At 34.1% G+C, this 14763-nt stretch overlaps 1 protein-coding gene across 6 annotated transcripts in view; it reads right to left on the minus strand.

Annotated features, from left to right (window-relative positions):
- LOC114331404 (NADP-dependent malic enzyme) overlaps positions 1-14763 on the minus strand; it is a 178749-nt gene that overhangs the window by 89546 nt on the left and 74440 nt on the right. Inside the window, exon 1 of one of the 6 annotated variants that reach the window (XM_028280986.2) lies at positions 3447-3629. The exons of 4 other annotated variants lie outside the window; for them this stretch is intronic. In XM_028280986.2, the coding sequence (XP_028136787.1) occupies positions 3447-3580 (134 nt within the window). In that variant the 5' untranslated portion in view covers positions 3581-3629. Of the gene's footprint in view, positions 1-3446; positions 3630-14763 lie in introns of those variants that run through there. One more of the 6 variants, XM_028280988.1, reaches the window with a different exon arrangement.

Consider the following 14763-nt stretch of genomic DNA (forward strand, 5'->3'; position numbering starts at 1 on the left):
TGATGGTTGTTAAGGGGACTTGATTATAATCAACTTCTTGATTAGCGTTCGAACAACCGGCCCTTAGTATTCCAGATATGGATGGTATTATATTCAAACTTTAAAGTATGATTTAAACAAACGATTCAAAATTAGCCTACCAGTTCACTTGTAATCATGTTCCAATAATCATCAACACCCTAAGGGCCGGTTTGTTCGAACACTAATCACGAAGTTGATTATAATTAAGTCCCCTAACAACCATCAAATAACAACACCCCTCATTCGTACGTAAATCAGTTGATTGTAATCAATTATGTTAATTATTATTATGATTATTTTTTAATGATTTTAACTTCCAATCGTATAGTAAGATATTTGATAACGTGTTTAATTCTGTCCAATCAGATTAAAATTATACTGAGAATTATCTACTGTAGAAAATTCCCGATAGAATTTTTTTGTTTACCAATTTCCTAGTTTTGACAACTGTCACATTTAAGAAAATATCCATAATATACGTATTAAAAAATAATCTTACGAATATCACACGACAGTAAGAATAAATAAGAAAATAATGCTTCATTTTCTACTCAAATTTGTTGTCATTGGGCAATAGCCACTCGAGCCCTGCGGACTCTCGTGTCTATTGCCAGACAACAAATTTTCGAAAAACTGTCGCATTATTTTCAATTTATTCTCACTCTCTTGTGATATTATACCCGATAATTAACTTAATTGATTGATTAATTAATTATTAATTAACATAACAGTTTTAACTATTTATAATGGGAAATAAGCCACAATATTATTAAAAAATGATTTTTTATTAACGTTTCGACGCCCAAATCGGGTGCCGTTGTCAAAATACAAAATACTATTAATATAAACAAAAATGTTGTTGCTTAGTAAAAAAATTCTTCTAATAATTTATTTAATTTGACTCATTTATATCGGCAATTCAGATACATATGATACATTTTAAAGTAGAAGACTTTAAAATGATATTGTCAATATTTATGAGTTGCGTTCCTGGGACGACTTTACTGAAAGATAGTTCATTCGATTACATGAAATCAACCCCAACTCAAGAATATCCGTCACAAAAAAAATTCATAGCATGTGATCTGTCTTTAAAAAGACAACCACATGCAACGGTGACATTAAAATTCTCGCGTTAGAGATCTCATAGTAAATCACGAGGGAAAACCAGGAAAAACCTCGTGATACTATCCCGACATCGTAAGTATTTGGTCTTACATTTAATTTACTCTCAAAATTAATACCAAATTCTGACTTTACTATAATTTTGTTTAAATTATAAATAATATCAATAATACATGGGTATATAAGTAATACTAAAATATAAAATATGTACTAACTCGACTATTGACTTACTAATTGTGGTATTTTCTTTCTATTGACTTCCTCTTTCAGTATGGGTATCCACATCCTACTGAATTCCACCGAGGAATTTGCGACACAATTGGTTTCGTTTAGCATAATTAGAGCCGCTTCTTTGATTTTTCTCTTTTTACTATCTGTTTCTTTCAGGACTATACTTGAATCTCTCCACTGAATATTATAAACGATCAAGAAGAGACAATAAAATTTACAATGGAAAAGGAATATAATAACACCCTGCCTTTCCTCGATGTTTTAGTCTTAAAGAAGGATACTGGATATGAGACTCAAGTGTATAGAAAACCAACACATACCAACAGATATCTCAATTACAAATCAAATCACAACATCAACGTTAAAAAGGGAATCATAAAATCCTTATATGATAGAGCCAAAATTACTTGTTCTAACGAAAATTCCTTTTTAGAAGAAAAACAATTCTTAACATCTGTTTTATTAAAAAATGATTATCCTTTATCGTTTATAAATAAGGAATTGTCAAGATTGGATCGAATGGAACAGAACAACATAGAACGGGATCCTACAACATTCACAAGAAATAATACGAGGAAAATATCAATACCATACATAAAAGGACTATCCGAGAAACTTAAAACAATAGGAAATAAATTCAACATTTCAACAACATTCAAAACAACCAACACATTGAGATCTATTCTATCTAAAACTAAACCTAACAATGAACAAGAAAGGACAAAGAATTGTATTTATAAAATACCTTGTGAATGCGAACAGTTTTATATAGGTGAAACATCAAGACCATTAAACGTTAGAATAAGTGAACATCAATCTTATATTAAAAATAGAGAATTTGATAGATCTCAAATATGTCAACACGCATGGGATAATGAACATAGAGTTCAGTGGAGAGATTCAAGTATAGTCCTGAAAGAAACAGATAGTAAAAAGAGAAAAATCAAAGAAGCGGCTCTAATTATGCTAAACGAAACCAATTGTGTCGCAAATTCCTCGGTGGAATTCAGTAGGATGTGGATACCCATACTGAAAGAGGAAGTCAATAGAAAGAAAATACCACAATTAGTAAGTCAATAGTCGAGTTAGTACATATTTTATATTTTAGTATTACTTATATACCCATGTATTATTGATATTATTTATAATTTAAACAAAATTATAGTAAAGTCAGAATTTGGTATTAATTTTGAGAGTAAATTAAATGTAAGACCAAATACTTACGATGTCGGGATAGTATCACGAGGTTTTTCCTGGTTTTCCCTCGTGATTTACTATGAGATCTCTAACGCGAGAATTTTAATGTCACCGTTGCATGTGGTTGTCTTTTTAAAGACAGATCACATGCTATGATTTTTTTTGTGACGGATATTCTTGAGTTGGGGTTGATTTCATGTAATCGAATGAACTATCTTTCAGTAAAGTCGTCCCAGAAACGCAACTCATAAATATTGACAATATCATTTTAAAGTCTTCTACTTTAAAATGTATCATATGTATCTGAATTGCCGATATAAATGAGTCAAATTAAATAAATTATTAGAAGAATTTTTTTACTAAGCAACAACATTTTTGTTTATATTAATAGTATTTTGTATTTTGACAACGGCACCCGATTTGGGCGTCGAAACGTTAATAAAAAATCATTTTTTAATAATATTATGGCTTATTTCCCATTCTAAATAGTTAAAATTGTAAAAATGCCACAAGAAAATAGCTTCAGAACAACATTAACATAACAGTTATTAAAATAATTGATTAATAAATCTTATAATTGTAATCAATTATGTTTTCAGCAACCCAAACAAAGTTGACATTGACAGTTGGTGACAGTAATTAAATATTTGATAATGATCAGTTGATTCCATTTTTGATTAGCGTTCGAACAACCGGCCCTAAGTTTTTTAAGACAAACCAAAAACTACCCCATTTGGATGAAAAATTATCAAAATCTTACACATAAGTAGTAGTCAAGGACTATGGGGCGGATAAGCGAATGAAAATTGATGATGTCTATGTTTAAAATATAAAATGGTAGTTATTAAAATCCATATTGGGCTAAAACTTACCCTTTTAATGCACGGTCTGTAATACTGCAAAAATTATTACGAACCGAAAATCTTACGGAGTATCTGTCGTATAAACACCTCTTACATAAACCGCCGAAAAGTTCGTATCTGTTTAATTTTAATTTACTGAACATGATATTTATATCAAAATAGTTCGGACGATCATGTGTATATTGATTGATAAAAATATTAATTATAGTGTGTTCGCATGACCGTGTGCATATTTGTATATAAACAAGAAAAAGATGCAAGATCAGCGATTAATGCAAACAGCAAACTATGCAATTGCAATACGTTAGATAATAGCACGTTAAAATATTGTCTGTTTTAGGGAATATACAAGAAAGTTTGAAAAATAAAACATAAAAGTCTCTTATTCTTCTTCTTACTGTTCTCTGTGAGCATAAATACTTGTTTATTCTGCGGCTTATTCCTAGGATTCAGATTTATCGGTTTCAGAGATTGTCTGATACTCGTTTTCTTGTTGATGGTTCTCCTATATGGTTCACATTTACAAAGATAAGATCCTTACTGGATAGTGAGGTGCTACGTTCTCCCTTCTTCTTCTTCTTTTGGCGTTATAACCCTGAATGTGTCTTTGCCTGTCTGGCTATGTCATTCCATTCAGATCTTTCTTGTGCCCTTATCCTCCATTGTCTTACATTCATGGTTTTCAGGTCGTCATCCAACCATCTCGTCGTGGGCCTTTCTTTTTTTCGCCTTCCTACCGGCTTCCACTGTAATATCTTCTTTGTCGTTTTCTTATCTTCTTGTCGCTGAACATGTCCCAGCCATGACAGTCTTTGATTTTTCACAAATTGTACAATATCATAACCTTCATTCAGTTCATTAACCTCGTTATTTCTACTGATTCTCCATGTGCCGTCTTCCTCTTGCAACGGCCCATATACTTTTCTCAGTATCTTTCTCTCGAATGTCCTGAGTTAAGATTCATCTTGTTTCGTCATTACCCAGGTTTCACAACCATACGGGTCTAATCAAGGTTCTGTAGATTGGTTTTTTGAAGATATTCTTCTTTAGCGGGGAATCGATTGAGGGTAAAATTGTACATGATCCGCGCGCCTGCGCACACTGACAGTATGTAGTTCATTGCTAATCTTTCAAGATAGGTATGTATGTATCTGTAACCGTGCAAATAAGTCATTAAAAGAATATATTAGTGGTTTTAGTAAATGTATTATTTATTATAATTCTTGTGTTTTTGGTTTGTGTTTTCCTGTAGTAAAATAATAAAATATTATGTAAGCATAACATTTTTACACTATATGTCGCCGTGTTGTGTAATTATATCCGAAACTTACATGTCTATTTCTAGGGCCTCGCTGGAGTAGTGGGAAATGCGTTAGCACTGAGATTGGAAGGTTGCGGGTTCAATTCCTGGGCGATTCATATTTTTTTTTATTTGTGGTTGTTTTAATAAAAATTTTTTGAAAGTGGTAGATAAGAAAGTTAGTTTGATTTTTAAATAAAATACAAATAACCTTTTAAGTATATTTACTTCGTTTAAATTACCTATTATATAATAGAAGAATATCTTTTTACGTGCGTACAAAGTACACACACATTCTTTTTTGTCTAATAATTTCGATGTCATCAATCTTTTATTAGCATAGTATGTACGATTTCCACTGGCAATACGTGCATTAATTTCGCTACTTACGGAATTCTTCTGGTTGAATTCTGTGCCCAGATATGTGAAGGCATCCGCACGTTCAATAGTATAGTTGTCTATTGCTATATTATTTTCATTCTAAGGTCTCATTTTGATGGTACGTACGGTTTGTGTACGCTACGTTCTTTCGATGTTACTATATGGGATCGAAGCGTGGACACTGAAGCAAGCCACTGAAAAAAGCTCGAAGACTTTCAAATGTGGATTCTATATAGCGCATCGCATAAGAATAGAAAAAAGGTGCTTAACTTAGTGACCCAGGAGGTAGAAAAGATCAGATAAAGGAAATAATCCAAACAGTGAAAGATTTCTACAGAATTTCTATTCCAATAGTTCGCAATTAAGACTCAGAAGATATACCGCGAATTACAAAATAAGAAACAGAAATGGCATTAAGGGAAATAAAAAACAATAGAGCTCCAGAAGAAGACAGACGGAGCCCTCAAAATCCTATTTAGATGTTTGAAAACTGGAAAATCCCAACGTCATTGAACAATTCCATCATAGTAATCATGTATAGGAAAGGCGACCCCAGAGATTTTCAATTTTGTTAGACAAGTTAAGCAACTGTTTAACAGCATGTTCCAGGACTTTCGTAATAAGTTTAGAAGACAACGTATCATCTTGTCCGATTCCCCTTTGATTTTAAAATATTTTGCACCTTTGTGTAATCTTATCGTTTGATTATTGCATGTGTTACACATAAGTAAGGACTACCGATAATTTATACGACTTTCCTCCAACGGTTTCATTGAGTACACTGTATTAATTTATGTCGCATTGAATACTTTGCGAAAATTTACAAAAGCCAGGGCTAATGCTTAGTTCTGTTCGACGAATTTTTCTATAATCCCTTTTAGGCAGTGAAGGTGGTCGTTAGTGCCAAAGTTTTCTTAAAACCCGCCTGGTTCCTAGTTTAGTAAAAATCTAACTTTGTTTCTAGTCTGTTATTATTCTTGCGAACAGCTTGACCAGGCTTATGGGTCGGTAATTTTCGAGGTTTATTGGCTCGCCCCTTTTGGGTAATAAAATGGCAAGTGCACTGTGGTATCTTGTAGGTGTTTCGATTTGTTGCAAACATAAGTTGAACAGTTCCTTAAGCCCCGGCGCAAATTGAACCTAAGCGAGTCACAACCTGCGCCGGCGGGACGGGTGACCTGTGCAGTTATTTTTCTAGCGTGCCGCATATTAAACACAAGCCAACCCGACCGTCGGCTGTCGCCGTAACGAATAGAGACGGGCAAAATAAGTGCGGACGTGTAACGGTTACTATTGATACCGGTGGTACTGAGTACAAATACTGATTACAAAATACTGATGTATCTGATCCTTGTACTGAATTGAGTAGGCAACTAAAAAACCGTCGTTCCGTACTTGTAACTAGTAACGTTTTAAAAATATCTTACACGTCTCTAGTAGTCGTAGCGGTATGACTTTCGAACACATCGAATTTGATCATAAGCAGGTGCATAAAAAGATATCTTACAATGAGTATTTTATTTCTACATACCTTTATAATAACAAGCATAGGTTAAACACTGCATTGATTGTGATTGCAAAAACGGTTCGCATGTTCGCAAAATCAGTGCGGACATGTAACGGTTACTTTTGATACCGGTTCTAAGTGGTACTGATTACAAAATACTGATGTATCTGATCCTTGTATTTACTGAATTGAGTAGGCAACTTAAAATCGGTAGTTCCGTACTTGTAACTAGTAACGTTTTAAAAATATCTTACACGTCCCTAGTAGTCGTAGCGGTATGACTTTCGAAAACGTCAAATTTGATCATAAGCAGGTGCATAAAAAGATATCTTACACTGAGTATTTTATTTCTACATACCTTTATAATCGCATAAGTTAAACACTGCATTGATTGTGATTGCAAAAACGGTTCGCATGTTTTAAATAGGATTTTTGCTGATTATGTATTTTGCTACAATATTAAATAACACAAAAATACAATTCACAACCATCATTTAATTTTTAACGATAAACAAAAGTCTAATATGATGATAAGTTTGAAATTGATCGACTTTGTCGATAACAGTGTCATTAACAGATATTTTTAAATACCATAAATCATTTTCCAATGATTGTGTGGATTTAAGAAATACATACTAAACAATGTTTTTACCTGTATAAAGGAGATTTTAATTATGACACATTATGGTACTCCTCATTTTTCAAATAATATGCTCTTGTAAACGCATAACTTTGATTTATTGGCTAAACCTACATTAGATACGTCACAAGAAATTAAAAATAATTAACATGTAATAAATTCACTGTTTTAATCAGATATATTATATTCCCTACTATTGCAGTAAAATATTAAAACGAATAAACGAAAACTTGTTGAGTAGTGCTACAACAAAGCAATAAAATGTTATTCATAAAGATAGTGTAAAATATATCGCCGCTTATCTGGTCCGCTGGTATTAAAGTTATCAGCATTTAATTGCAAAGCGGTCTCTTAGATGGAGAAAATACTTGTAATTTTCATCCGTATTCATTTCAGATACTTCCATCTCGCAAACAAACACACGTAAAAATTAACATCTGGCGCTGAGTCACCTGTCCCAGGCTTAAGAAAACTGTACGTCGATGACAAACCTTCCCAAGCTCGACCTGCGAACGCATGAACCGATAGTAGGATGCGCAGAACGCTCTACGCAGTCCGCCGACGCAGGTTGTGTCTGGCTTAGGTTCAATTTGCGCCGGGGCTTAGGCGCGGCGCAAATTGAACCTAAGCGAGTCACAACCTGCGCCGGCGGGACGGGTGACCCGTGCATTTATTTTTCTAGCGTGCGCATATTGAACACGAGCCAGCCCAACCGTTGGCCATCGACGTGGCGAATAGAGACAAGCAAAATCAGTGCGGACATGTAACGGTTACTTTTGATACCGGTTCTAAGTGTTACTGATTATACTGATGTAGTATCTGTTGCTTGTACTAAATTGAGTAGGCAACTTAAAATCGGTAGTTCCGTACTTGTAACTAGTAACGTTTTAAAAATATCTTACACGTCCCTAGTAGTCGTAGCGGTATGACTTTCGAAAACATCTAATTTGATCATAAGCGGGTGTATAAAAAGATATCTTACAGTGAGTATTTTATTTCTACATACCTTTATAATAACAAGCATAAGTTAAACACTGCATTGATTGTGATTCCAAAAACGGTTCGCATGTTTTAAATAAGATTTTTGCTGATTATGTATTTTGCTAAAATATTAAATAACACAAAAAATACAATTCACAACCATCAGTTAATTTTTAACGATAAATAAAAGTCTAATATGATGACAAGTTTGAAATTGATCCACTTTGTCGATAACAGTGTCATTAACAGATATTTTTAAATACCATGAATCATTTTCCAATGATTGTGGACATACTAAACATTTTTTTGCCTGTATAAATGAGATTATAATTATGACACATTATGGTATGGTATGTTTAACAGTAAATGGTTGAGTTCAATTAGTTACCACTATAAACATCCTGGATTAACCGATAATAGTATAAAAGGCCCGGTTTCAGGTAAAATTTATTTCAGGCTTTATTATGGGAGTACCGTCTAGTCAGTGTTAATTGCAAAAGACCAACTCTGTCTACATCGGTTGCTTATCGCTCCGGGTGGGTCTTAACAATGGGCCAGGTCAGATAAATTTAATAATATTTACAACCGCACTAATTGAACTCAACAATTTACTGTTGAACAAACCATACTCCTTATTTTTCAAATAATATGCTCTTGTAAACGCATAACTTTAATTTATTGGCTAAACCTACATTAGATACGTCACAAGAAATTAAAAATAATTAACATGTAATAAATTAACTGTTTTAATCAGATATATTATGGTAGGGGAGCAAAGTATGCTAAATGTGCAGTCACTCGAGCGTTATCGGGACCTATTGGGTTGTGAAGAGTAGGTCCTAAAACCAAAAAAAGTTAAGTAAAGTTTTCCATTTTAGTGGGCGCTTGCCATTTTTAATTTAATTTTCCATTTCCGACAATCGTTTTTTCCGATTATAACGCCATCTATCCATAATTCGAAAAAATGTTTCGAATAAAAGTTACTTATTTTCACGTAAGGAATCCAAATCTGCAATAAAAAATGGGGGCTCCTATTTAAGATTTTAACGTAACCCCCCACCCCACCTCCGTGGGGGGTCGTGTTTGGTGCCATTCGATAGATTTTTCAAAAATATTGAATAAGTGTATTTTACAGTTTTCCGATATGATGTTTATTTCGCGAAATATCGCGGGATTCGTATTTAAAATATTAAATTTACCCCCACCCCTCTCCGTGAGAAGTCGTGTTTGGTATCATTCGATAGATTTTTAAAAAATATTGAGGACGTATTTTTTAGTTTTTCGATCTGTCATTCATTTCGCGAAATATTCGCTTTTTTCTTGTGAAACTTTGGGACTCACCCAGTTCCTTACGCCCGGCTCAAATCGTCAGATTTTTGAAATATACACTCTTTTGCATGTACTTAACTTCCCTTATCTTAATCTGACAATTTCGAGTTTTCTTAAAGCTAGATTTTTTTTTCGGGTCCCCCTTAACGAACTCCCCTGTGTTAAGAGCCAATGTACGGTAGAGGTACATCTGCAGGGCACCAGGTTTCTCCCCATATGATAATCTGACGCGCTCGAGTAACTACAAAAAACCCCGCTTGGGCTCCCCTACCATTATATTCCCTACTATTGCAATAAAATATTAAAACGAATAAACGAAAACTTGTTGAGTAGTGCTGATTGATACAAGAGCAATAAAATGTTATTCATAAAGATAGTGTAAAGTATATCGCCGTTTATCATAAATGCCATCTGTATTCATTTCAGATACTTCCATCTCGCAAACAAAAACACGTAAAAATAAACATCTGGCGGTGAGTCACGCGTCCCAAGGCCCAAGAAAACTGTACGTCGATGACAAACCTTCCCAAGCGAGACCTGCGAACGCATGAACTGATAGTAGGACGCGCAGAACGGTCTACGCAGTCCGTCGACGCAGGTTGTGTCTCGCTTAGGTTCAATTTGCGCCGGGCCGTATGCCTTTATATTTTCTAAAAGTCCATTATTTGCTTGTTGGAGATCTTCTATTAAGTCGTTGTTTTGTGAGAGAATCCATGTCATCCTTCGTATTTTTGATCATCTTGGTGCTTTCCAATTTGACATTTCATCGTATCTTTTGATTGGATTAATCTGTGATCGTTTCCTATCGAAAATTTGTTGAGTACTTCGATATCTTCATTATTTCATTTTTGTTCGTTATGATAAAATCTATCTCATTTTTCATACTGCCATCTGTCATGTCCATTTATGCCGAAGTTTTTTATCGAAAAAAGAGTTCATCGTGATTAAATTTTCCTGGTGTAAGAGGTTGAGCAATATTTGCATACTTGCCCATTGCTACATTGAAACATCGTGAGATACATAAAAAATAGACTAAGATGGACAGGCCACGTGGTACGGAGTGATGACGACAGACTGATTAGCAATGTGTTTTGGGAAAGACCAGAAGGTAGAAGACCGGCAGGACGGCATGGAAAAAGGTGGAAAGATGCAGTCAGAGAAGACCTGGAGAAGATGGAAATGAGACCATGGGAAATAGTAGCGAAGCTAGGACAAAAAATCCCCGGACAAAAAATCCCCGGACAAAAAATTCCCACAAAAAAGCCCCACAAATAATCCCCAGACAAATAATCCCCGGATAAAAAATCCCCAGAAATATTTGCTACCGAATAGTTCTCTAAAAGTTTTCCCGTGAATGCAATCGACGCAAATGTTTTTCAGCCTCAGTACATGAGAGTTATAGCAATCGCCATGAAACCAGTTTTCGGCACGAACATAATGATTAGCAATTAAAATGAGGCATGAATTATAATTTCGATTACCAAATTTCGAATTCCAATTGTGAGTTTTTTCAATAATCGTGAAAGATATGGGGAATAAGCTAAGACTGTGGGAATCATGTACTTATTGTCTATTCGTGATAATAACTGCTGGTCCTGAAAACGATAATCTTGATTGTAATGCAAAAAATTCTGTTCCTTTTTGTAAATGTAACGTCAAAAATATTTAGTCATCATCATCATCAATGGCGTTATAACTCTTCTAGAGTCTTGGCCGCGTTTACTATTTCCTTCCATGCTTGTCAGTAGAAGATAAGCCACTTCAGAGCACTTTGACTTTTGAACCCTAGCGATACAACGTCGCGCGTGACTGCAGCAGACCGCGTGACTGCAGCAGACCGCGTGACTCCGTCGTGTAGGGGTGACGTCATTGGGTAACTTGTCGGGACTTGTCGGGCGACGCCATTGGGGTAACTTGTCGGGTGACGTCATTGGGGTAACTTGTCGGGTGACGTCATTGGGGAGCTTGTCGGGTAACGTTAGTGGGCCACAGTCCGATTAATTATGTTAATTATTTTTAATCATATTTTAAGTCCTTATAATAGTCTAAGTATGTCAATAACCATTAATATTAAACAAAAAATTTTTCCTTAGGAGGGAATCGAACCAAGTACTAACACGACAGTAACTAGATACACATACCGCTAGCCTACGCAGACACTTGCTAGGCACGGGCTATATTAGGTATAAAAAAAGCAAATAGGTAGGTAAAAATTGTAAAGAAAATTACTAAGTATTTAAATGTATTATAAAATTAATATATTCCTAAATTTTAGAAGAAACATTCGTAAATAGGTACATTTAAGTACTTAGTAATTTTCTTAACAATTTTTACCTACCTATTTGCTTTTTTTTATACCTAATATAGCCCGTGCGTAGCAAGTGTCTGCGTAGGCTAGCGGTATGTGTATCTAGTTACTGTCGTGTTAGTACTTGGTTCGATTCCCTCCTAAGGAAAAATTTGTTGTTTAATATTAATGGTTATTGACATACTTAGACTATTATAAGGACTTAAAATATGATTAAAAATAATTAACATAATTAATCGGACTGTGGCCCACTAACGTCACCCGACAAGCTCCCCAATGACGTCACCCGACAAGTTACCCCAATGACGTCACCCGACAAGTTACCCAATGACGTCACCCCTACACGACGGAGTCACGCGGTCTGCTGCAGTCACGCGCGACGTTGTATCGCTAGGGTTCAAAGGTCAAAGTGCCCTGAAGTGGCTTATCTTCTACTACTATTGTCGGTCCAGTACCACTATTTCCCATTGTTTCACTCCAATTTACTCCAGACCTTCTCTGACTACATCTTTCCACCTTTTTCTAGGCCGCCCTACAGACCTTATCCCATCTGGCCTCTCCCCGAGCAGCTATATCTGGTTTGATTTATGGATAAATTTTTAAAGTTTTTAATGGATGCACACAGATCCTCACGTTTTTTAAAAACCGGATATCGAATAGTAATACCCGTAAATTTATTCCTAAAACCACCAGAAAAATCAAAATAATCGAAAAGTTTTGTGTAACTTTCCTGGCGATGCGTGGAATGGATTTTTTTGCATTAGTAAATTAGTATAATCAAGATTATCGTTGTCAGTACCAGCAGTTATCATCACGAATAGACAATGTTTTGAACATGTTTTGAGTTATTCAAAGCAGAGTTAGCAAAAGATTTAAGCCAATTACAACATGATTCCCACAGCCTTAGCCTATTCCCCATATCTTCCACCATTCAAGGGAAAACTTTTAGAGAACTATTCGGCAGCAAACATTTCTTGGGGATTTTTTGTCCGGGATTTTTTGTGGGGATATTTTGTCCAAAAAAGTTTGTGGGGATTTTTTGTAGGGATTTTTTGTCCGGGGATTATTTGTGGAAATTATTTGTGGTGATTTTTTGTCGAGGGATTTTTTGTCCAGGGATTTTTTGTCCAGGGATAATTGTGGGGATTTTTTGTCCGGGGATTATTTGTCCGTACCCCATAGTAGCACAGGATCGGAACCAATGGAAGACTCACGAAGAGTTGTAAAAGCCAAAGATGATGATGATGATATATTGCATTTAGTTTGAAGACGAGATGCACGACATACGAGAGCTGATCGGCTTAGTTACAATAATATCAATTGTAAGTAAGTTTTCTTCTTTTTCTTTTTACCTTTTAAAAATACACTCATATTAAAGTGTAAACAATGAATCAATTAAATATTCTAGTTATGAGTTTGATAATAGTTTGCAAACTGTTAGTGACTAATTGAGTTATTATCTATAGGGCTTTTCATCGATTGTCAATTGTTTCGAGTTTCTGTCATGTGTCACATAATATTAATATATCTACGTCATACGTCTTTGGTTTGTATCATTGGTATATGCCAATAACGTATGACGTAGATATATTAATATTATGTGACACATGACAGAAGTTCGAAACAAATGACTGTGAATGAAAAGCCCTATAGATAAAGTTTTATTATTTGCTGATTCATTTATAAGTAATTTTTAAGATCATTACGTGACATTCCGAGTTTACCTTTTGAAAAAACTTACAATTTATTATTGCCTGTGACCATTAAATTAAAATTGTATACTGTATCTGTATATCGTATACAGGGTGAATGATTAGTAGGTAAAGCTCAATAGCTCCGCTATAGTAATAGATAGCAATAAAAGTTAATAATAAAATTTTTAGCCATCTTTGAGCTTCACATTACAAAATTAGTTAGAATGTTACAGGATGTTCGATAACACAGTGGCAGACCAAACTTATGTTTCTTTTTTTAAATGAAACACCCTATATTTTATTTTATATTCGAAATCCTGTTAACTTCTTCATCACAAATATATAAAGGTTTGTTATGATATACATTATAAATTTACAAAGTTATAACCAATTTTATATGAAAATCGTAACAAGTTCAAATCCCTGTATAAATAAAAATAAGCAAAACAACAATGGTTTATTAATGAAATATTTTTTAACGTATTGTCAAAATTTTCAAGAATGGTCGATATTGCTAATTTTCTTTATATCAAATACAGGGTGAGTCAAAACGCAAGTACATTATTTTCTCAGTACCGGATTGATAATCGGTAATCTTCAATTGTCAATTCAGTCATGGCTTACTTAAAATTTAGATAAATTTAAACACCTAAAATAATTTGCTCTGAAAACTGAAAATATCTCGAAAACTAATAAATTTGGGCATAGGGAATGTTATATAAAAATTAAAGTACGTTAATGTTACTTTTCAATAATGATATAAAATACAGGGTGTTCCATTTAACATTACTGAGAAAATAATGTAATTGATATAAAGAAAATTAGCAATATCAATAATTCTTAAAAATCTTGACAATAAAAAAATATGGCATTAATAAACCATTGCTGTTGTGCTTATTTTTATTTATACAGGGAGTTGAACTTGTTACGATTTTCATACAAAATTGGTTATAACTTTGTAAATACCCTGTATAACATAACAAACCTTTATATTTTTGTGATGGAGAAGTTAACAGGATTTCGAATATAAAATAAAATATAGGGTGTTCTATTTAAAAAAACATAAGTTAGGTCTGCCACTGCGTTATCGAACACCCTGTAACATTCTAATTAATTTTGTAATGTGAAGCTCAAAGGTGGCTAAAATTTTTGTTATTAACTTTTATTGCTATCTATTACTATAGCG

The sequence above is a fragment of the Diabrotica virgifera genome, chromosome 9 (genome assembly GCF_917563875.1).
Source record: "Diabrotica virgifera virgifera chromosome 9, PGI_DIABVI_V3a".
Taxonomy (NCBI): Eukaryota; Metazoa; Arthropoda; class Insecta; order Coleoptera; family Chrysomelidae; genus Diabrotica; species Diabrotica virgifera.